The sequence below is a fragment of the Filicampus tigris genome, chromosome 8 (genome assembly GCF_054856515.1).
Source record: "Filicampus tigris isolate MCC_2025a chromosome 8, RoL_Ftig_1.0, whole genome shotgun sequence".
NCBI classification, from domain to species: Eukaryota; Metazoa; Chordata; class Actinopteri; order Syngnathiformes; family Syngnathidae; genus Filicampus; species Filicampus tigris.
The window spans coordinates 103,605-127,390 of NC_141224.1; the positions used below are offsets into that span (position 1 = coordinate 103,605).

General features: G+C 47.4%; 1 protein-coding gene and 1 non-coding gene across 4 annotated transcripts; one reads left to right on the forward strand and one right to left on the reverse strand.

The window, feature by feature from the left end:
- The first annotated feature begins 383 nt into the window (after nucleotides 1–383).
- On the forward strand, nucleotides 384–23,284 carry LOC147142835 (mitogen-activated protein kinase kinase kinase 5). Of its 3 annotated transcripts, XM_086037527.1 has the most exons (28): nucleotides 384–1,755; nucleotides 2,445–2,584; nucleotides 2,933–3,120; nucleotides 3,678–3,846; nucleotides 4,805–4,911; nucleotides 5,067–5,237; nucleotides 5,323–5,435; nucleotides 6,063–6,222; nucleotides 6,599–6,749; nucleotides 7,424–7,528; nucleotides 7,863–7,912; nucleotides 9,318–9,413; nucleotides 10,315–10,399; nucleotides 10,751–10,884; nucleotides 10,961–11,088; nucleotides 12,791–12,927; nucleotides 13,014–13,119; nucleotides 13,690–13,847; nucleotides 14,195–14,393; nucleotides 14,481–14,652; nucleotides 15,425–15,590; nucleotides 16,916–17,098; nucleotides 17,169–17,274; nucleotides 18,262–18,463; nucleotides 18,660–18,766; nucleotides 20,056–20,153; nucleotides 20,245–20,321; nucleotides 21,796–23,284. In XM_086037527.1, the coding sequence occupies exons 1-28, from the start codon at nucleotides 1,395–1,397 to the stop codon at nucleotides 21,890–21,892; spliced, it is 3,966 nt and encodes a 1,321-aa protein (XP_085893653.1). In that variant the 5' UTR covers nucleotides 384–1,394; the 3' UTR covers nucleotides 21,893–23,284. The 3 variants fall into 3 exon arrangements, with proteins under 3 accessions (XP_085893653.1, XP_085893654.1, XP_085893655.1); XM_086037528.1 differs by lacking the exons at nucleotides 7,863–7,912; nucleotides 9,318–9,413; nucleotides 10,315–10,399 and having other exon boundaries at nucleotides 385–1,755; XM_086037529.1 differs by lacking the exons at nucleotides 7,424–7,528; nucleotides 7,863–7,912; nucleotides 9,318–9,413; nucleotides 10,315–10,399 and having other exon boundaries at nucleotides 385–1,755.
- Nucleotides 4,663–4,735, reverse strand: trnaf-gaa (transfer RNA phenylalanine (anticodon GAA)). The gene has a single exon. It is a non-coding gene; the product is annotated as a tRNA-Phe (tRNA).
- Nucleotides 23,285–23,786: the final 502 nt, after the last annotated feature.

Consider the following 23,786-nt stretch of genomic DNA (forward strand, 5'->3'; position numbering starts at 1 on the left):
CCTGTGCGCTTGATCTAGAAATAGCTCAATGGTGATGGGACATGGTGATTTTCTAGGCATGTTGTAAAAATGATCGTTTGAAAACGTAACACTGACAGAGATATAGAAATAAAGTGGTGCATATTGATATTTTGTGCAACCACCCCTAGTCTAAACAGGGCATTCTGATCAATATTGCATTTGTGGGTTATGAATTAGGCAGCGAAATCCCGTTTCTACCATTTTAGGGCGACAACCATTTTGCCACTTTTGTCGACTGAAAATGACATCACAGATGCTCAGGCGACGCCCAATCAGGCTCACTTGATTTCTAGGTTTGGTCATTTGATAATTGTAACAGAGATCCCTGACGCAGCAGTGTGATGTCGTTTTCACACAACAAGTGGCAAAATGGCCGCCCCTCAGATGGATTAAAAACGGGTGTATTCTGCTGCTTAATTCATATCAACAAACGAAGTATCGGTTAGAATGCCGCGTTTAGACTTGTGGGGGCGCGTAGAACATATTATTGTAAAGAATATTTTTGACATGACTCGGGCATGTTAGTTATTTCAGAATTGTGTATCAAACTGGTAGCCCTTTGCGTGTATCGCAAAAGGTTTTTCTCTCAGTTCAAAAGTTCAAAAAAGTTGGTGACCCTTGATCTAAACCTAGTTGAAGCGCTTCCGCTAATGCCCACAAGGTGCTGTAACTGAAACACTAAGATATTGTCGTCCTCGCAGTCTCGAATGCAGCAGTACAAGACGGCCCATTGTCGCAAGAGTCATGCCGGGAGGATGCCGCGAAAACGCTGATATGGTTCAACTTCGTTTTAGTGTCTTTAGTGTTATCGTTTTAAATCACGTCATTTTCAATTGTCTTACGTTTTATGCATTGCTCTTTGTTGCCACCACAGCTCTTTTAAAAGTGCTCTATCAGTCAAATGGGATCGAATTTGCATATTGAAATGGCTAATATGTTCTTGTGTGCCATCTGCAATCTTTGAGTTGGTTTAGTGAAAGACAAATAATTAGGGAAGTAACATCATGTACAGAGCCAAGGAGCACTCCCTAAGTATGGCGTCATTTCCATGCGAGGGGAGGCATTTATTGCGCAATCCACCACCAGAGTTAAAAACAATGAAAGGTTACCTAGGAAGTTAACAACACAGAACAACTTTATTGAAACATCGAGTGCCAAAGTAGAATGAACACAAGAAGCACGGGCATCCGGTTTCAGGATATGTGACATCATCCAACTTGGGTGGAGTTTCGGGAATGTTCTTCGATTTGACAGAACCCGAGCCTCGTGGGCGGCCACTCACTCACTCACCTGGGGGACTCACAACAAGAGTGAAGTGCTGATAAAGACATAGAAACAAAACAACAACAACAACAACAACAACAAAACGACAAATGTACACGACGGAGCGGAGGCGGATGAGCCTCCGGCGGGAGCCCGCCGCCTGGCTGCAGACGTCGGCGGGAAGTTTGTGGCAGGACCCGCTGGCCATAGAGCTGAGCGCCCGGAGCACCGCCGCCAAGAACGGCGTCGTCTCACCCCGGAACCGCGGCCGCGCCGTGTCGGTGGCCTACATCGCCAACGACGGGGAGGACGAGGCGGCTGCGACGGAGCAGCCTGCGCCGGCGGACCGGCACTTGTCCCTGGCGTGTCTGAAGGAGGCGTGTGCCAACACGCGAGCGTCGTTTAAAAGCATCCCCTTCGAGAGGATCCCCATGGCGACCACGGACGTCCTGGATAGCCTCTACAACGCAGGTGAGTTTGGAAAGTTTTAGCCAGCACCGTTTTGTCCAGGTCTTCAAGTCGGGCAATTCAACAACATATTTTAAGTTGTGTTCATGTGAAAAAAAATGGGCTTTCCCGCATTTTCAAAGAAGAAACTGTTTACAGTTGTATTGAATCCTCCCCCCACCCCCCATCTTAAAGAAAAAGAAAATGGAAAAACAACTCAGCTTTGTTGTGCTAACATTGTTGCAATAGATGTCAATAATTTACATTTTAAAGTCGTTCCAACTTAAATGACTGTTTTAGCAAAGTTGTGTTTGTTGTTGTTGTTGTTGTTGTTTTTTACACGTGTACTGTACTTGAGTATTTTTCTGATAACATTTTGCTCTTACTCCCCACATTAGACGTATATCTCTACTTTCTCCTTCTTTGGGGCTCTTACATTTTCTTTAATCAACCTCCATAGATAATGCTACAGACTTGTTGTGCTGGTCAAACTTAATGCACTCTACCCAACCAATCAGAGGCCAGAAAAATGCTGACGTTTTGTGGGCTAGCTAGCTGACGCAGTGAGGCAAGGTTGAAATCGAATTGGTTAAAAGAATAGCCCCATTGTTAATATACTAGTTACATCAGTTCAGTACAGTAAGCAGAGTATTAGTACTTCATTTGCCACTATTGCCTACCACCACCATTTTGTTGACGACATTACCTGACAGATGTGGCCGTAGTGGAGATGAGTGACTCTTTGTGCCTGACGTCCCTCTTCTATCACCTGGGAGTGAGGGAAAGTTTCAGCATGACCAACAACATCATCCTGTACTGTTATCAGGAAGACACGGACCTGCAGGCTGTGAAGGTAAGATGGGATCCCTCAAGGTTCACTCATGGGGGCTTTTTAAAAAAAAATTTTTAACAATAGCCCCAAACACCATTTAATCATTTGATCATTATCAAAATATTGACAAGACATCTTACTTTTACAATGTGTTAGGTGTACATGCCTGATGTGAATCAAGGATGAAATAAACCATTTTCCAGTCAGCAACCATTTTAAGGAGTATTTTGGCCATCTGTGAGATGAGCCGCAAGTATTAATCTTACGAAAATAAAGTCAGATAAAGGTCATCCAAATAATAGCTTAGTACTCTCAAACTGAGTCATAATGTATTCAGAGGTCCCCAAAAAATGATGCTGTGTCATTCAGGAGCAGTGTGGAAGCTACACATTCCTCCCTTACATGGTGACGCCTCAGGGCAAGGTGTTCGCCTGCGACGGCACCTTGATGACGGGCATCAAAGAGCTGATGCAGCCATCTTTCCAGCTGGACTCGCTACTCACTCCACTGGCGGAGAAACTCACACATTTGCTCAACAACGTGGATGTGCAGTCCAGGTGAGCCATCCCACGTTACACCCACCTTTCTATTCCTCTCACTTTTTCTGTCATTGTATATTTCTATATCAGGCTTATCAAACCCGGGCCAGAACCCTCTACCGGCCAGAACCCTCTATGGCAATTGGCACGCCAATAGGACCAGCTCTTACTCCTTCCTACCTTAGCTTTGGACCAATTTAAAGCTGTAATCTGATTCGTACATATCACACATATCTGACAAAAGTCGCCAAACATAGTGACCAAATGGCCCGATTTCCCATTTTTTTTTTGTTGTAAACTACCTTGTTTCTGTTCGCAGCAGCCCTGTTGTTGATGGCAGCAGTGTACGTCAGCTAGCGATGATGAATACTTATTGAATTGAATTCACTGGTATTTGGTTGGGTTCCTTTCTATTAAAAAGTAATTCATATTGAGGGTGAGATGTGCAAAACATCATTCTTATAGCATTTGTGGGCGCACATGGTGGTTGTGCTCAATTGGCATTGGAAAATGTTCTCCCCCCCCGGGGTCCCTTTCCCTCAAAGGTTTGAGTAGCACTCTGTCTCCTCCGACAGCGAATACTTCCGGGAGTCCATTCGGCACGACATCCGCATGGCGAGGGAGCGCTTCAGCGGTCGGGCCCTGAGCGGAGAGCTGAATCGCATCCAGACGCGTCTGGACAGCGTAGAGCTGCTCACTCCTGATATCGTAATGAACCTGCTGCTGTCCTACAGGGACATTCAGGTGACAAGTTCATACACTTGTAGTGGGTTTCATGGAACAAAATGTGCTATTTTATTAGACGGAATCCGAGAAATGAAAAACGCACGTTCACGTGCGGCAGAACCAGTCTACGTTTTTTTCCTTTTTTTTTTTTTTTTTCAGTCCAGGGTCTCACACGGCCGGCTTGCTCAGTTGGTTAGAGCGTGGTGCTACTACTGCCAAGGTCGTGGGTTCAATCCCCTTACGGACCACGATGTTTGCACTCATTGCATCTAACTTTGCCATTAACAGGATTACAACGTAAAGCAATTCCTTTACTGGTCTGTACTGGATGAATACATCTATTTAAGCGTACTGTACCGGTATGTATTTTGCAGTAACCGAAAGGGACAGGTTTCCTTTGCTATGTCGGCGGTGTAACTATAATTTTGACAGAAGTTTGAACGTATCGTAGTCTGTCGTAAGGCTTACAAATACATAGCTAGAAGTTGACTTGATGTTTTTGTTTGGGTTGTTTTTTGTTTTTTTTACAAATGCACCGTGCATGTGACAAAGACTGTCTGTAACCTTTGCTAACAACTTGGGCTAAACTTAGCGCATCGTCAACGTACAAGTCTCGGAATAGTTGAGATGTACTGTATGACTTGACTTGAACATATTTCCTTGAGACCAATCATTAACTTCCAATTAGGCGCCACCACAGAACAGGACATTAAGTTCAAGTTACACATAACGCTTGTGCTCTGCATTTAACCGAGCTTTCCAGCACGAGACACCAAATTAAGGCAGCAGTTCAGTCCCGAAATACATTGATGTTTCAAAAGGTTGTTGCTCATATGCCGAAACCCGGGCTCGAACCGGCAACCTTTAGATCTTCAGTCTAGCGCTCTCCCAGCTGAGCTATATGGGCGCTTTGTGCCAAGCGTCGGTATTCTGATAGCAGAATATGAGGAAATGGTCAAATGTGTGTCTTTCACAGGACTACGATGCTATGATAAAACTGGTGGAGATGCTGAACAACCTACCCATGTGTCTTGTGGCGAGACACCAGAATATTAAGTTTCACTACATTTTTGCTCTCAACAGGTACTGTACATCCTATCTATTCCATTGTTGTCATATCGCCTTGCCCTGCCCATGTTCTGTCTGATTGTTCGGTCCTTGTCCTTTTCTAGCATTTATCTTTTCATGCGCCCCGCCTGCCCTCCCCTCGCCCATTGTTTTCTCTTCCACTGCAATAGGAGGAATCAACCAGGTGATCGCGCCAAGGCTTTGGAGGAAGTCCTTCCCATTGTGGAAGCGGGAGGCAAGGTGGTGTCGGACGTCTACTGCCTGTGCGGTCGCATCTACAAAGACATTTTCATTAGCTCGGCCTTCACCGACCAACACAGCAGAGATCGAGCTTGCTACTGGTCAGGAAGGGCCTGAAGTGTTTTAGCAATCGCCCTCGCCCTACCTTCTAGTTTTGCATCGAAATGCCTCTTGGTTCCTTTGTAGGTATGGGAAAGCCTTTGAGACAGAGCGCACGCTTCACTCGGGCATCAACAACGTGGTCCTCCTGATGGCAGCCGGGCACCAGTTTGAGACGTCAATCGAGCTGCGCAAAAAAGGTCCTTGAGTTGGACATTTGATTGGCCCTAAGCATAGTTGTCTTTTGTCCCAGAGACGCTACCCTGGTTGCGACTCGATATCGGAAACAGTTCCTGCGTTCCAAACTCAGGACAATCCTTCACAAAGGGTTTGGCCGGATGCCGAAAGCCGGGATTCAACCGGGCACCTTTCGATCTTCAGTCGAGAGCTCTCCCGGCCGAGCTCTTTCCGCACACATGTACTTCAGAAGCCGAATACTCTGGCACCTTGTGGTTTTGATGGTAATGCAGCTCATACAATTGTCCAAAAAGTCTTGGGAAGATGAAGCATTAAGATTCAAGGTGATGTCACCCAATTCGTTACTTGACGAATTCCCCTAAACAAATAATCAGCACCACAGATAGTTGTGCTCATGTTTTGGATTTTTCAGTTTCAGCGCAGGTCTGTGCCCAACTGAGTTCGCCGAGTACCTTTGTAGTTGGACCGAAGATATGTTTTGTGCGCTGGCATTTGACGTGTCCCTAGGACACTTTTCTCAAATGTGCATCTTTCTAGAAGCGCAAAATTGAAATCAGCAACCGCATTGAATTGAATGACATAATTTCTTTTCTTTTTTTTTTTTTTCTCCCCAAATGTTTGCTTTCTAGGCGTGACCTTAAGCACCCTGTTGGGCCGGAAGGGCAGCCTGGAGAAGATGAAGGACTACTGGGACGTGGGCTTCTACCTGGGTGCTAACATCCTGGCTAATGAGCACAGGAAAGTCATCGAGGCTTCCGAGAAACTCTACAAGCTCAAGGCTCCCCTTTGGTGAGGCCAATCGGGAAGGTGACGACAGCGGCGCCTTTATATGCGAGTGAACTCACTTCGCAACAAGCAGCGGTTTGGCAGACGGAGAACAATTCTTCAAGAGAAGAAGCTTCAAGTTGTTTATTGACACTCCCAGCTGTACTGTAGATTACTGTCAAAGTAAACATCACAAACATCACACAAAGAGAATCGCAGCTGGTATTTCAAACAAGCACATCACGACTTTGCTTTAAAGCCTGCTAGCTGCCTGCTAACACATACTGGATGACTGCCAAACAGCATCGATGTGGCAGTGCCGTAAGCAACGGATTAAATGTGCGATGTGGAAAAAATGGAATGTTGTTTTACATTCCATGTTGATTTGCTCCTCTTTCAGGTACGTAGCATCCGTGATGGAGACGTACGTCCTGTACCGACAGTTTGCTAAGCCTCCTGAAGCCAAGTCTCCCAAACAGGACACTGTGGACTTCTGGATGGAGCTCCTGTTGCAGTACTGCAAACCCGGCGTCTGCACCGACCGCTGCCCGGTAGCGCCGCTCGCTCCCTCCGTCGCCACGCGTCGCTTAGCTCGCTTGGCTCGCTTAGCTCGCCTGGCTCGAGGCAGCGTGGTGCTAATAAGGCCAAGGTCGCCCGTTTGATCCCCGTACCGGCCGCTGCCTTTTTCTACACGTCGTGGGAGTCAAACCCTGTCGATTTTGAAGGGTGTCCAACGCAACGCGGTCAGAGGTCGAGTGTTTTCACGACACCGGCATTTCGTATTTTCCCCCAAAATATCCTTGCGAGCGTTTAGGAATGATCTATTTCATTCAGAGCAATGGCCCTGTAGCTTTTGAATACTTTCCAACACAGATGGCTAATGTATGCATGCAGTTTTTTTTCTCTGACACTGTGAGCCAGAATTTTTCAACCAGCATCCCTGGCATGTTCAGGGATTCTCCCTTTAAATCAGAAAAAGAGCCCTTTTGTCCAACTCATGATGGTCAATGTATTTTCAAACGTTCCTCTTGGCACAGGCAACTTTTCAACACTATTCTGCTCACAATTTCCAAGAAATGTCCTTCAAATGTTCCCATTGCATCATAGCAGAAGCTCGATTGATTTTGAATGACATCAAAATTGGTGCAAGTAGCCACGGATCAATGTCAAGTGACCGCCCTCGATTTGCGTGTTCATGCCACTGATCCACAAAAATGTTGTTCAGGTGCTCATTCTGGAGCCCAGTAAAGTCCTTCAGCCCGCTGTCGTGTCTGCGAGCGAGGGCGACGAGAGTCGCACTGTCCAGTTGGAACACGTCACACCCTTGAAGGTATGCGAAGCGTGCGTGCCAGTGCACCCTCCCACACAGGAAACACTTGAGGTGAGACAGTGTGTGCGTGTTAGCCTCGGCCCTCCTTGCACAAATCAAAAAACAGTCCCAAGTTTGTTTCCTGGGACCGTTCGTGCAGTACAGCGAGTGTTCGAGGGCAAATGCGAGGGCACTGGTTTTTGTGTGTGTGTGTGTGTGTGCGTGCGCGCGCGCGTGTGTCATAGTTCAGGATGTTTACGTTCTTCTTCTTGGGTTAGGGTTGCAAAACACTTAAGAAGCCGCTCATGTCCTATTTTTCATCGATGTTGGGTTGTTCTCTCGTTTGACTCAACAGAAAGGCTTACATCAGTGGACTTTCCCGGCCGCCGCAATCCGGGGAGTGAGGTACGCACCTGCGTGTGCTGACAACTTCCAAATTCCTTCCTCTCTCGTGCGTGCGTGCATCCGTGCGTGCGTGCGTGCCAAGCCTGCAGCAAAGCACGTGATGAAAAGACGTGCGGGTTGTCAGTGGAAAACGCTTGACTTGTCTGAGCTCTCCCATTACTGCTTTGATCTCGTGAGGATAGGTCAATTGGCGCCATGGGGATGTGTGTCACACATGGAGAATCAGGCCTCTTGCAAATGGGGATCAAAATCCAATAGCGAGGCAAGTTTGGCCGTACCCCAGGATGTGCACTGACACGCGCTTTTGGCCTGAACAACAGAAAGAAGCAGTCCATTTGAACCGCGGCGAAGTGATAGACAAATAAGTACGGTGCGCTTTAAATACGCTAGATGGAAGGTAGGACGGGGTGGTTCATCAACTGAATTGCTTTCACGTTTGGAGCGGCTTTGGTCGAGTGCAGCGTGTCCCCGCTGAAGGGCACCGCGTGCCCTGTCAGTGGAGCCAGTTTCAAAAAGGAGGCCGTGTTGATGAAGTAACCATTTGGTCGGTTTGTTGTTTGGCCACGTTTCCAACAGGTCTAGTGACTGTTTTCCCCCAAATTGACTAGCGAGTTGAATTCCTGCTAAGAAACAGACCCGATGAATGAAATCATCGTCCTATTGCCTTTCACGTGGCAAGAAAGGAGCCAGGTGGAAGGCGGTCCAGGCGGAGTCAACTGTGCCCAGTGTCGCCAAAGACCTATTAGAGTGGACGGCACGTTCCCAAGCAGCAATTTATCCACACGTTAGCATCTTCCCGGCCGCAAATGTTCTTTTAGAAGGCGCTTTTGGCAGCGTAGGTCATTTCGGGCTAGAAAATGGCCAGAGTACGTTCCGACCTGTGATTTGGCATCTCGTTAAAGAAAACAACCACGGGAGGTGCGACTTTGAATCCTCATCAGGAACGGTTGGTTTTTTTCTTCCCCCGTCGCTCATTACTTTGTAAGAACGTGAAAGAAGACCAGTCATTCGACCGATGGCAGTGTGTACGCCAAGCCGAGCCAAGCCGAGCCGAGCATAGGATGTGGTTCACATTGGGTCATGTTGAGGGAGCCTCAACACGTAGCGAAGCCCTGAACGCGAGTGCAACATCCAAACAAGGAGTGCAACATCCAAACAAGGAAGCGTCATTCGGGCCGAGGGCCCCGCTCCCGGCCTGGGCCGAGCGCCTGCCCGGCGGCATCCTGAGACCGCTTTGACGTGTGCAACTCACGACCCGCTTTGGGAGGAGTGGAAGAACGAACGAACGAACGGATGGATCGATGGGTGGCTGGCCGAAGCCGTTGCTGCCTTGCCGAAACAGTCGCTCCTTTCCTTTGACTTTGACTTTGACTTGCACAGTCAAAGCCCTCCCGCCTCTCTCCAGTATGTCAAAGATTGACGAGCGGAGCTGCTTCCTCTACGTGCACTACAACTCGGACGACTTCCAGCTGTGCTTCCCCTCGGAGCGGCACTGTAAAGGGTGAGTGGCCAAACGTATTGATTGATTCATAGGCCTGCCAATCGGCCGCGGTGGCGCTCGGATGATGAAAGTAGGCCCAATGTTGACCGCGCCATTTTACTTTATAGATGACGTTCTCAAAGCGGAATGGGGGAACCTCTGGGGTCTGCGAAGCGGAGCCGGGGGCTCCCCAAAATAAGCGGCAATTAAGGATTATGTGGCGTCATTTTAAAAATGTCAAACAAGCGTCTCCCTTCTTTAGCTTTGAGCCAATTCAAAGCTCTGATCATGGTGGCGGAGCACACAAATCTGAAATCCCTGCATGAATACATTATTTTGAGATTGTGTTTGATGTTATAGAACAAAAGGCCTAGTACGAGGAGAATAAAGTTGTCTTTTTTTAAATGCACTTATGATCTTATTCGATTATTTCACACAGCGTATGTGTTTCATTCAAACGGTTTTTACGGCTGTTTCTTGGAAATATCCAACTTCATTCTCCTAAGATTGACTTTTGATGCGGACAAAATTTGTGTTGCTTCTTGTCGATCGTATCTTTTTTTTCTTGAATTTTTTTCAAGATGACTTCATTCTCATAATATTCCAACTTTTTTCCTGTTGAAAATCTTCAATCTTGTTCTGGTACCATTGCAACCTTTGCTTCTCAAATAGGCAACCTTTTCCACTTCTATGGCATTCGGTTGTCTTTAATTGGCATCATGAGGTTTCTAGTGGGTCGGGAGGAGGTCCTCGGAAAAACGGCCGCTGCAAAGGGACGCAAAATGTTTGCAAAGCCTTGGCTTAAGTATTTGTCGGTCGGGTTGAGTGATAGTTGTAATATATTCTATATTCTATATGAGACATGGATAGATTTGACAGTCCTGAGCGTCATTGACGCGTCTTCGGCTTGCTGTCTCCCCAGTTTCTGCCATCTGGTCAGTTCTCTGCTCCATAAAGCTGAGGACGGCTCCCAGGATCCGAATCATCTCAGCGAGGGAATACTCGAGGTCGCTCTCCAGCCGCATTCCCGTCATTCCTCAGTTGTTTTTCAAATGAGATTTGCCCCAAAATTCAATTGGAACGTATTGGAGCCAGCAGCACGTGGCCGGGTTCGGTGTTTCCCGAGCCTCATTGAACCAAGGCACATGTTGGACACTAGAACAATCTTACTTCACACCACCACGCAAAAATTGCGCATCATGTTGCCAACTAACAGGTGGCGCTAAAAGCAATACATTTTTTAACATTTGCCCTGCAGAGGTGCCAGCCAGCCAGCCAGCCAGCCAGCCAGCCAGCCAGCCGCCCCTCTCCAAATTGCACTTTCTCATCGCATCGGCCTATCGTGCTTGTCCCCACAGTACGTCTACGAAACCAAGGACAACGGCGACAAGGTGGTCCTGGGGAAAGGCACGTACGGCATGGTGTACGCCGGCAGGGACGTCAGCAACCAAGTGCGCATCGCCATCAAGGAGATCCCGGAGAAGGACAGCACGTGAGAGGATTGCTTCTTATTTCACCTGTTAGCGGGTGACCAAACACGCACTAACAGGAGGAGTCTCTCCTCACAGTTATTCCCAACCTCTCCACGAGGAGATCTGCTTACACAAGCGGCTGAAGCACAGGAACATTGTCCAGTACTTGGGCTCCGTCAGTCAGGACGGCTTCATCAAGATCTTCATGGAAGAAGTACCAGGAGGTTTGTGTGCACCCCGCGCTTCCAAAAAAATGCCGATACAGTACATTGGGGGGGGTGAAGTCCAATTTTTTTTCCAAAGTTGCTCAGTTAAATCAGATCTTCTTTTCAACTTAAAATGTCCATGTTTGTATATTTATGGTTTAAACTCTTAAAACAGGCAATTTAATTCGGGTCGCAGCCCGGTTTGCTCCCTCCTGAATTTGTCGTAGGTAACTCCATTTAAAGAGGATTCTAATTATAGTGACAGGTATTTATCTTTGGGGTTACCGATATATGAACACGTGTAATGGTCGGAGCTGGGCAGTCCGTCCCTGGGCCGGACCGGTCGGACCCTGCGGCCCGGCCGGATGCCCGTTTTTGGGGCGGGGGGGGCACGGGGTAACAATGTTTTTAAAAATGGCTGGACTAAGCATGACCGGAAGTGGATTTTAGTCCGGCCCACTAATCGGCCCTCATGCGTTTGACGTGGTCGCGAGGCGGCCAAATTTCATCTCAGCCTACTCAGTGGAAGGCTTCTTTTTAGGCTTCTTTCTACTCCCGCGTCGGCGCGAGCGACAACTGCCGCATCGATTCACGTGACCGACGCATTGTGCTGTTGGCGACAGGTCTGCGACACGTGCCACGCACACATCAGGAATCGTTGCTGCTCTGATCGGTCACATGTTTCGATGACATGCAGTTTCCCACACGGAGGAGAGAATGCACCACGCAGCTCGTTGCTGCTGCAAAGCAATCTAGATTGGCAGCGCCGTATGTGTAAAAAGAAGCTACTCACCCACGTTCCCCCACCTTCCAGATCGTTTTCGCAATAAAATTAAATGCATCTTCTAGTCATCTCGGTCCCGTTATGGATGTTGCAGGTACCATATCCATTGTTGTCGCTGTCTTTTTGAAGCGACGCCCCCCGACTTGGAACGCGACGGTTTCAAAACAACCTGTGTCCACGAGTACAGTCAAGCTGCGCGCAGTACTCAAGGATGACGCCGGCACATCGGGGTGGAGTTCATGCACTTCTTCTGTCTCGTCTTCCCTACTTCCGGAAATACGCCGTAGCAAACCTGCTGTGTATAGTGGTTTGCTGGTGTGCTTTGATTTTGAAGGCCGGGAAGTGTGAGGAGGGGAAGTGTGGAAAATAAGTAACTTGTTGACTGCGACTTCTGTCCGTCTGTTGGACCCAAATGATTATACACACAGTACGACAAATCCAACCCCGGGGCTCGCAACGCAAGTGAGCGCACGCAGTTGGGTAGTTACTACTGGCGCATTTCAAGCGTTTCCACAGCGGGCTTGAATTGTAAATTAGCCAGCTAATCTTTACAAGGCCTCTGCCGTTCGCATTTCTCCGGAGGGTCGCGGCCGAAAGGGTACCCAGGTCAAGGGTGGAGGGTCGCGGCCGGACCGGCAAAAAAGGGTCAAGTGCCCAGTATTATTGACGCATATTATTAAGTGGAACAGGTCAACATTTCAGGTCAACAGTAAGTATTATCAATTGGAATGAAATGTCCCATTTCTGTTCTATCACGTGGAAGGTGACACCCAAAATATTCCGGAATTGAAGAACGCCTCACAGAATGAAGGTTGTTTAATCGTTGTACTGCTCTACAAAGTCCTTTCAAACATGTAGTATTTTGCTCCGAGCACATTTCAGTTTGGTATTGCGACCGCCGCAAATTCGGTCAGATGTTCCCATCCCGGCCGGCAGGAAGCCTATCGTCTCTGCTGCGCTCCAAGTGGGGTCCCCTGAAAGACAACGAGGCCACCATCATCTTCTACACCAAGCAGATCCTGGAGGGGCTACGATACCTTCACGACAACCAGATTGTTCACAGAGACATCAAGGCGAGCGTCTAAAGGAAATGAGGTCTGAGGTCGCTTCATAAATACGTCAACTCACGTGTGTACGCGTGCGTTCTTGTTTGCTGCAGGGCGACAACGTGCTGATTAACACTTACAGCGGCGTTTTAAAGATCTCTGACTTCGGGACCTCCAAGAGGCTAGCGGGTATCAACCCCTGCACCGAGACCTTTGCCGGTACGATTGCTCCAAGGCTGCTCCCATTTGGGCTCGAATGAGCTCGATCAAATAGAGCCATAGAACAAATTGAAACGCTACGAAGCCATGACAGACACCCCCAAGGCACCAGCATGTTTTGTAATGTGTTGTTTGAATTAGGCACTGCTCGCACTGCGCTGTCTTGTAGCCTACAGTATAGAAGCAGAATGCAATCGAATGCGGGGAAATAACTCTTGACTTTCATCAGCTTTTTCAACTGTTCATGGACGTCTAAATGATTTGAATGCCGCTGAACACCGCTTTGCCACGCGCACCGTATTATCGTTCCCCAACACTCACTTTTTCACACTTGTTAGATCAAAACAAATACATGGAAACTACATTCTTAGGACACAATGTTACCTATGCTTTGACTTTCACAACTGATGGCCTTGTGAAATTGGGGCTCAATAGCAAGTCGAATTTGCGCTGGTGAAGCAAAGCAAAAATTCAAGTGGAGCGAATGTATCTGGGGGAAAAAAACTCCAAAGCCGCAGCACTTTTAAGTCAGGCAACCACTGTTCATTTTTATTGACGACCCGTCAACAGGAACTCTCCAGTATATGGCACCGGAAATTATTGACCAGGGGCCCCGGGGCTACGGGAAGCCGGCTGACATATGGTCGCTCGGCTGCACCGTCATCGAAATGGCGACGGGCAAGACACCCTTCCATGAGCTGGGCAGTCCTCAGGCAGCCATGTACAAGGTAACGACATCTTGGCTCGCGCGTCATTGCACTGGCCTTTTGAAGCAACGGTTCAAAAGAACGGAAAAGTACGCTTTATCATTTGCTCCCACTGCACGACTTTTACTTATTCAGGTTCCAAGGGCTGGCACTTGTTTGGATAAAAAAAAAACAACAAACAAACAAAAACAATCTCCCTTATTTTTTTGGCCCAAAAAGAACACGAATATTAATGTCGATATTTTACACTTCAACGTATTTTTGCCGACTTGTTTTCAATGAACCTTTATTGTATTGCGTGACCGCAGCCGGAAGACAATTTACTGTTACTGTGTCTCAATGAGCACAATACACCATAATGCTTCCAGGTAGGGATGTTTAAAATCCACCCCAGGGTTCCCGAGAGCATGTCAGCGGAGGCCAAGAGCTTCATCATGAAGTGTTTCGAGCCCAACCCGGACGACCGGGCCACGGCCGCAGACCTGCTCCGGGACGCCTTCCTCACCTCGTCCCCCAGGAAAAAGGCCAGGGCCCCACAGGAGTGTGACCTCGATGACAGCCCCGCCGGTGGGACTACTCGTACACATACGGCGCTCACCAACGATATACGCCAAGTTGTCGGTGTGTCATGGGTATTTTTGCTGTGTTTTCCAGGTGACTACCAGCGCAGCCTGTCCGTGCCAGTCTCCATCCTTGTGGAGGACACCGAGTCCTACTCGGACCCGATCGACCTGACCTGCTCGCTGGACTTCAGGGGGACGCGGCGGTCTGTCTTTCGAGCCAACCACATCTCAGAGAGCCCGCCCGGCAATGGACGATTCCTGCCGTGAGTTGCAGCACGATCGTTTGAGAAAAGACCTTTTACAACCCCACACAGAATCTCCTCAATCCGTATGGGGTTGAACCGATCAGTCGACCGGTCTTTACTATACGCTGCGTTGATGTTTAAAGAGGGAGACGAGCCTAACGGTTTTTGTCCGAGAATAATGTTCCGTGCAGGCCCGTTATCTGAAACAAGGCATTCCGATCGATCTTACCTTTGTGGAATATATGTCAAGCGGCAAAATCCAGCCGTTTTTAGCCTTCTCAGGGGGAGGCCATTTTGTCACTTGCTGTCGACCGAAAATGATGTCACGGTTGCTCAGGTAACGACCAATCGCGGCTCACCTTGTTTTTTGAAGCTGAGCCGTGATTGGTCGTTACCCGAGCCCAGAGCATCTGTGATGTCATTTTCAGGTGACAGCAAGTGACAAAATGGCCGCCCCCTGAGATGGGCACTGGAGAGAAATGGCTGGATTTGACTACTTAACTCATATTACACAAACACAATACCGTATTAATCAGAGAGCCGCGTTTCGACTATTGGAGGCGCACCTAGGACATATTGTAAAGACAATTTGGGGGTTGACTCCCGCTTTGAGTGTGAACATAACATAATAAGTGTGCGCTAGCTTGTGGCAGCTACGCTAATTTTGTTTTCCTTTCATCTACGGCATCTTGCTTTGACTTGAATTCACACAGTGCGATTTTTGATGCCCTTGTTGACTACAAATAGACGTGGCTCCCTTGTTTTGTTGACCTCGCTGCCGTCTGTCCAGAGTGCCGGAGGAATCGGCGCCGGACATGAGTAGCCCGGCGTCCACAGACGAGAACATGGGCTTGTTCATGCTGAGGAAGGACAGCGAGAGGAGGGCCACGCTGCACCGGGTGCTCACCGACTACATCGCCAACGTGGTGGCCAACATACAAGAAGCCTTGCCAGAGGTACACCATTGCACTTACTTCCCGAGGAGAACATCTTCTCCCAAGTAGTAAGTCCTCCATGCCGAAAAAAAGAATCCCCCTACTTTTGTATGATATTGAACGAAAGATGGATTCCTGTGATGTTCTTATGTGCTCCAAAATAGTCAAGGTCTCCAAGAACTCGACCCTTTAGTCGAGTCAAAACACAAGGCTACGGATGTGGCGTGTTGAAGTTAGTCGACGTAGCCGAGAAAACTTTAACTTTTGGAGATGATTGTTCTATGTCAAAGAAGACTTTTGATGTCAAAGGCCATCTGAGCCAAACCAATCAGAATTGATACAATGAAATTTGAGATACAATGAAATTTGAGTTTGTTACACCATAAATGAAATAGACTGCCGCAATAAATGGAGGAAATAGCTGTCCTTGCGTTGTTCATTACTACAAAGGGCTAGCATTCATTCAACTCTTGTCTTTGATCATCTTCAATGCAAAGTGATTGGAGAGGGTCCCCTGATCTTAACCCCCTCCTGGGAGGGCCAGGAAAAACTAAAAAAAAAAAAAAAAAACATCTGGGGAAAAATGAGAAACCTTGAGGAGGGACCACAGATGGGGCAATCCCCCTTCCGGGACGATCAGGCTGCAACGGATGCCGAGTGGCCAACATAGAATGCATATTATGATACTATACCGTGTTAGTTGAAATATGTTCCCAGCAGGCCCACTAGTTGAAACACGGCATTCTGATTCATTTTGCGTTTGTGGAATATAAGCTAAGCGGCAAAATGCACTGGTTTTTAGCCATCTCCGGGGGCGGCCACTTTGTCGCTTCTGTCAACCGAAAATGACATCACAAGCGCCCACAACGACCAATCGCGCCCGGTACTGTTTTCTGAATCGGAGCGGCGATTGGTCGTGGTGAGCACTTGTGATGTCGTTTTCAGTCGACAGAAGACAAAATGGCCGACCCCAGAAATGGCTAAAAACTAGTGGATGGATTAACACTTATTCCACAAACGCAATATTTATCAGAACGCCCTGTTTCAACTAGTGGGCTTGCATAGAACATATTCTTGAAAAAATGTTTGCGTCGACTTCCCTTTAAGGTGACCATCCCCGGTCTACATCATTCACACTGGATTCTGCAAAACGATACCCTGATTGTCGATCATTTGCTCATGATCCAAGGTTGTCTTTTCCTGCTTCATTCAAACCAAGCAATGGCGATCAACTCTTAATCGGCGACGTCTTGGCCTTCAGAGTTGCACGGCTTTTGAAGCCTTTTGATTTGAAGTGGTGCCCAAGGGAAATCCCCTCCGCCAACCTTGAAAGTCTCGCCCAACAGTCGGAGAGGTCATCGCTGGCGTCGGAGCGCGTCGCCGAGCTGGTTTGCTGCCTGCGGGCCAACATCTGCTCGCCGGACAAGAAGCGGCTGACCGGCAGCCTGCGGGACCTTCGAGCCGCGCTGCTGTCCGCCGCCGTACCTCTCCACGGCCTGCAGGCGGTGCTGTTCGGCTTCCAGGACGCGGTACGTTGACTCCTCGATGGAGCGGTGGCGCTTTTGCTTTGCTCGTGTGATGATCTTCTGCTCTGTGCAGGTCAAGAAGGTGTTGAGGCAACAGCAGGTCAAGCCTCATTGGATGTTCGCCCTGGACAATTTGCTGAGACAGGCTGTGCAGGAAGCCGTCACCGTGCTTCTCCCAGGTTCTCGCATGATATGCTTCAAATATCGCCTTTGTTTCCCAAGCTTGCAGACACTCGATTCACCAAAGAAAGAGATAGGATCACGTCTTCGCCTTTGCTTCCTAGGAAATGGAGAAGATTTGCATTATCCACGTTTGGTTTTGAGAAAAGAATATACTTCCGATGTCAATCGTCTCACGATCCAAAGATGGCGATACTTAAAACAAAGTCACGCCGGTCAGCTCGTGCATTTCCCCATCTTCAATCCCAAGCGAACGGGGAGAGTCCGGCTCACTCGGTCTCGGCTCGGCCAAAAGCGATCTTTGTCAATCATCTGCTCGCTATCCCGGGCTGTCGCTACGTGATTCCTTAGTCGAAAGTCAAACGGATCGACTCTCGATTTACAGCCAAAGTCAAGCCTCCTAATGTACATCTCTGCTCACCGAGTACGGAATTTGAAGGACGGCTTTGTTAGGTTGTGGATAAAAAACAACGCATTCTGAAGCACGCTTAACGCTTAATGGTAGGACCATTTTGGTGCTTCCTGGGGTTCAAAAGGTCCTTTGATCCAACCTTGTAATCGTCTTGGTTTGTTAAAGCAAAGCGAAGGCATTTATCGCACGTTGTCGGGGAGGCTTCACTCCTCTGGTGTGGAGGAGCAGACGAATGACAGATTTGGCAGAGCCCCATTCAGGAAAAACTGTGTTCTGAAACGTGTCGGACGGCTTCTGTTGTCTTGGTTTGTTCATGCAAAGTAAAGGGCCTTTGTGTCTCGTCAAGTGGACAGTTTGGGCAGGTTTTGTTCAAATCCTGGTGTTTTTCAACATGCTGAAGTGATTCATAATTGGTTGACTTGGTTTGTTCACACAAGCGGCCTTCCCCGTGAGCCATCGCCGGTCCGATGCAGCGCTCGGTCTCCGAGAGACCCCGCCCGGTGCAACAAAAATGTGGCGTTAAGCGACGCGTTTCCTGCGTTTTCGTGGCTCATTTCTTCCTGTCCCCGCCTAGAGCTGTCGTTCGAGACAGAAGACGGCAGTCCCGAGGAGCCGGCGGCCGACACCAACGGCGTCCGGCATGAGGAGGGGGCGGCGGAACGCCGACGCTCCGGGTCGGCGGAGATCCCGGCGGCGCCGAGCCCCGTGGACGCCGTCCTGGACAGCAACTGCCCGCTCAGCGCTGAACTGAGGGACCTCCGACTGGAGACCAGAAGGTGGAGCGGGCCGCCGCGGGCTGGCTGCCGCCGCGGGCTGGCTGCCGCGGGCTGGCTTCCGCGGGCTTCCGCCGCGGGCTGCCGCCGCGGGCTGCCGCCGCGGGCTGCCGCCGCGGGCTGCCGCCGCGGGCCGCGCTTTTCGTGGTACGCGTGACCTGAATAGGAATTTCACCTTTCGTCCGCCTTTGTGTTTGAGACTGCTGAGGCTGCTGAGTGACAAGGAGAGAGAGTACCAGGACCTACTGAGGACTTCAGTCCGGAAGAAGCAGGACGACATTGATGCTCTCACGGGACACACTCCAGGTACAACTTCTTCCTTCAGTTGTGCGATTGATTTCCACGGAACAACTCATGGAATGTTGGCGTCGTGACTTTTTGGGATTGATCCTAATTTATATGATGCACACTTTCATCGGAGATGGCAGTTGGCAACAAGTAGAACAGTGACTGGCGGATATTAGAGATCTTTAGCGATCAAACGTGTGTAATTGTGTTCCTAATTACATTTGATAAATGTATTCATGATTTATTTAATTTCTAAAATAACCTGGCGACAGGTTAGCACGTCCGCCTCGCAGTGCAGAGGTCGTGGGTTCGAGTCCGGCCCCGGCCTTCCTGTGCGGAGTTTGCATGTTCTCCCCGTGCCTGCCCGCGCTGGCCTTTCTCCGGGTATTCTCCGAGTACTCCGCTTTCCTCCCGCATTCCGAAATCATGCATGGTAGGTTCATCGGACACTCTAAATTGCCCCTGTGAGGTGGACGTGCTCACCCGGGCAGGGGTGGGCGATTCCGGTCCTCGGTCGCCGGTATCCTGCATCTTTTCTATGTCACCCTGCTGCAACCCACCCTGTTATCCAGCTTCTGCAGAACCTGTTGGTTATATGATCATTCGAACCAGGTGTGTTGCAGCAGGGAGAGACGGAAAACGGGCAGGACACCGGCCCTCGAGGGCTGGAATTGCCCATCCCTGTGCTGACCGGTCGACCGCCGTGCCGCCTTGTATATAATATTTCTTTTTTTTTTTTTTTTTTTTTTTACCATTTTCAGTTATTTTATAAACCGGTACTGCATATTTATGTAGTATGTATACATTTGGGGATTTTTATTCAAAGATATTTGCCCATTGCCATGTCATTACAGTCATTGTTTAAAAAAAATGAAATATTAACATTGTATGCATCTTATTCCTTCCTATATTTTACACGCTTTTTATTTCTGGTACCAAATATATTTCCACTGCATATCGTATGGTAGATAGATGGAAAAATATATCTATTGAATTTCATTTTGAGACTGAGACATTTTTCGTGACATTTATATTTCCACTTTGGCAGTCCTGCCACCTGTTGGACATGAGTGGAAATGCAATAGCAGAAAACAACTGGTTCTATTCCTCTCCCATATTATGAGCCTCCAAGCTTTTGTTTGGCCTTGGCGGAGGTCTGCACGGTGCACCTCATTAGTGTGTATCGGTCGCTCCGGCTCCTCCTCCCCTCGGGGCTTCGGGCTTCTGCCCGACCGGTTTCTGTCACCCGGCATCTGGTGATTCCGTTTCATGGCGCAATTAGTTTTGATCATGTATCGTGCACGTAGATGACGGGCGGAGCGCGCAGAAGAGCCGTCATCCGGGCGTGAAGGGCATGGTGGCCTGGCTGGAGACCATCCCAGTAGACCAGCGCACCATTGAGAAGGTAAGTTGACTCGCAGCGTGATCCCCGTTTGATTCCGCCAGAGAGGACTTGCTGTTTATTGCCAGCGTGTGTCACGGTGTTTTTTTCCCAGTTGGTGGCTCACGAGTTCACGTTGGACTGCCTTCTGCAAATGGCCTGCAGGGACGACTTGATGTACTGTGGAATAAGGTTAGCGCCCTCTGCAAATTCAATTTTCGACGATACCAAACAGGTAACAGATGACACGAGGGCTTCCTTACCCTTTATTTGACTCCACCAATATTATTATTATTATTATTATTTTTAAAGGTTTTCATTTACCGGTAACACGGTATCAAGATTTTCTTTTTGTAAACTTAAGTTCTTTCCCAAACAACATTTAGATTTTATTCCCGAGAGAATGATACGTTTTTTGTCATTGTATGACAATTTTATTGACTTTATTTTTGAAACAAAAAGTCTTTATTTTTGTGAAATTGTAATCTTTTTTGTAAAATGTTAAGACTGGAATCTCTGTCTGCGACTCCAACCCCCCGCATATTTCTAGTTTATCCTGTATTTTGGGTTTTTTTTTGGGTAGTTTTATGACTATTCTCATAAAATGCTGAGGTTATTCTCATAATACTCTACCTTTATTGCTGTAATGTTGTATATTTTGGCAAGAACCAACTTTAGTCTTGAAATAAAGGCTTTGTTTTTGTCAAATGTCTTTATTTTTTCAGAATATTCAAACTCTGTTTTATAACTTCTCGCAATATAACGAGTCTATTCTCATGGAACTACAACTATATTCTCGGAATATTAAGACTTTATTTTGTATCTTTTTTTTCCAGAATATTAAGCCTTTTTTTCTCTCAGAAAGCTATGATTTTACTCTGATAAGGCTATTACTTTATTCTCAGAATGATACAACTTTATAAACCATAGGACATTCTTTTTCTCATACCACTACAGTTTTATTGGCATTTTCTTGCAGGATTTGGACTTCATGTGTGTAAAACTGCACACTTTTTTTTCTCATACTATTATGACATCATTCTCATTGATATAATTTTCTTTTTTTTATTTTAGGAGTATTGTGACTATTTCCTAGTAGCATTAACAGGTTATTTTGTCTTTTTTTTTTCTTTTCTAAATATGACAACTTTTATCCGACAATATTTCAGCTTTTTTTTTTAACTTTGTTTTGTAATACTGAAACTTTTTGGAAATAGTTTTTTTCCCCTTGGACAAACCACTTGGAACTATCCATCCATCCATTATCTATAGCGCTTGTCCTCACAAGGAGTGCTGGAGCCTATCCCAGCTGTCTTCGGGCAGTAGGCGGGGGACACCTCGAATTGGTTGCCAGCCAATCGCAGGGCACACAGAGACAAACAAACATCCGCACTGTCACAATCACACCTAGGGGCAATTTAGAGTGTCCAATTAACCTACCGTGCATGTTTTGGGAATGTGGGAGGAAACCGGAGTACCCGGAGAAAAGCCACGCAGGCAGGCACGGGGAGAACGCGCAAACTCCGCACAGGGAGGCCGGGGCCGGGATCGAACCCGCGACCTCTGAACTGTGAGGCGGACGTGCTAACCAGTCGACCACTCGGGACTAAAATCTTGATAATATTTTCCTCTCCCAGACTTTGAAGCACCCCACTTTGTGTTTCAGGGGAGGCATGCTGTGTCGCATGTGGGCGGCCATTACGGCCTACAGGAAGTCCCAGCGCGGCACGTTGGACCAGGACAGCCACGGCGCTGTACTTTGACACCGTTGCTATCGTGGGCAGGCTCGACCTGTTTCAGGTGCTATCACTGTGATTTGGTTTTGTTTTCTTACTTTCCTCTTTGTACATTTCAATGGAAATATGTGACGTGTGTGTCTGGGTTGGTCTTTTTTAAAAAAAGATATATATTTTACATGCTGTACAGCTCAGTGTTGACTTAAACTCTTATACAAGAGAGTCGCTCAAAAGGCAGTACTGCATACGGTGGGACCAAACAAACTAATAGCATGCCGATTACTGTGTCACGTCTGTTCAAACTCATCCCTGAAAGGGTGCGGCCAGGATAGAGGTGCATCTCTGGTAGGGTGCACCCTTAGTAGGGTGGGGAGCAAGAACAAAATAACTTTTTTTTTATTCTTTTTAATGTCATAATGAAATACTTTTATAGAAAATGTTTAGCAAGTGAGCATGGGGAGGGTGCATCCTCGATAGGTAGGTAGGTAGGTAGGGAGCATCCTTGGCACGGTGCATCTTAGGAAAGATTAATGATGTACAGAGTACATCCTTGGAAGGGTGCATGTTAGTAGGGTGCAACCTTACCATTGTGCATCCTAGTGTGTGTGCATCCTAGGAACTGGTAAAATGGATCCTACATAGTCATGCCCTTGACACTGTCGTTTCCAAATAAAAAACGACATGCAACCTGGCCAAGGACGGCCCCCTCCGAGGATTCAAGTTGCATTCCACTGCACCGCCTACTTTGTCTCAATACCAGTACTTTGTTTTTGTAAAATTAGTCTGTCACAATATTACAATTTCCTTTTGTGATGTAATTTAATCAACTGAAGATGATTGCCCCCCCCGCAAAATATCCAGATGGTATTCAAGCAGTATGATGTTGTTTTTGCTTTTGTCGTATGGAGTGTTTCCTGTAAAATGTCGACCTTATTCCTGTAATATTTGGTCTGATTTTTGGGCGGGTGCATTTCACTCAGCATGTTTTGCTTTGTTTTCCGGGGATTGGGGACACCCCACTGCGTGGCCCCATGCGCCCCAATCTCTGGGATTAGCGACATCACCCACAACAGATGACATAACAGCAGTCATCGGTGCATTGTTTTGGAGCGGCGCTGCATGACAAATTGGTGTTATTGTACATTGCGAGGTTTATTATGATTTTGGAATTTGTGTGTGGGCAGTCATTCTTTGGGTCTCTGTCCTACCAACAATACATGTCACATATTTGAAAAAGTCTTTCTATATATTGTCACTTTCTAAATGTGTCTTAGTGTATGTTGTTAGTCGTACAACACATCATGTTACAAAAAAAACATCATGTCACAAAAAAATGTCCGTCATATCTATTGTGCTCCGTAACCAAGGATGCACCCGACCTACATTATACTCATGTCTCATTAAAAATATCTTGCTGTACATGTCATGTCATGTCATGTCATCTTCCAAACCGCTTATCCTATATAGGGTCGCGGGGCTGTACATGTCTTTCAAAAAAAAAAAAGTCTGACTCAACATCATGCATACTTTCAAAATATCTTACCACAAATCTTCTATGAAAACATCGTCATACTACACACACCTCTTGCAATACATCATAACTTAAGCAGGTCAGGCCAAAGCGTGTCACATGACCAATTGTCTGCCACAATCAATTTAACAATTGTTCCTCATCACTCACTTTCGGTGTGACGTTCACATTAATCCATCTTGAGTTGAATTTAAAATCACTAATCTGTGTGCCTGTATGTGCGTGTATATTACTGAACCAGAGAGACTCATCTTTTATTTATAACACGTTTGAATTTATATGAAATGGAATTTGTCATTGTTCCATTATTTAGAACGGCTCCGGAATGACATTGTGACTCCACATTTTCCCATCGCAAATAATGCGAAGGGTTTGGGGTGGGGGCTTGGG

Coding starts and splice junctions, on each gene's coding strand:
- LOC147142835 (XM_086037527.1), top strand. CDS start 1,395: ATGTACACGACGGAGCGGAGGCGGATGAGCCTCCGGCGGGAGCCCGCC. Junction 10,885..10,960: donor ATCCCGGAGAAGGACAGCAC/GTGAGAGGATTG, acceptor CTCTCCTCACAG/TTATTCCCAACCTCTCCACG. Junction 17,099..17,168: donor TGTTCGGCTTCCAGGACGCG/GTACGTTGACTC, acceptor TGCTCTGTGCAG/GTCAAGAAGGTGTTGAGGCA.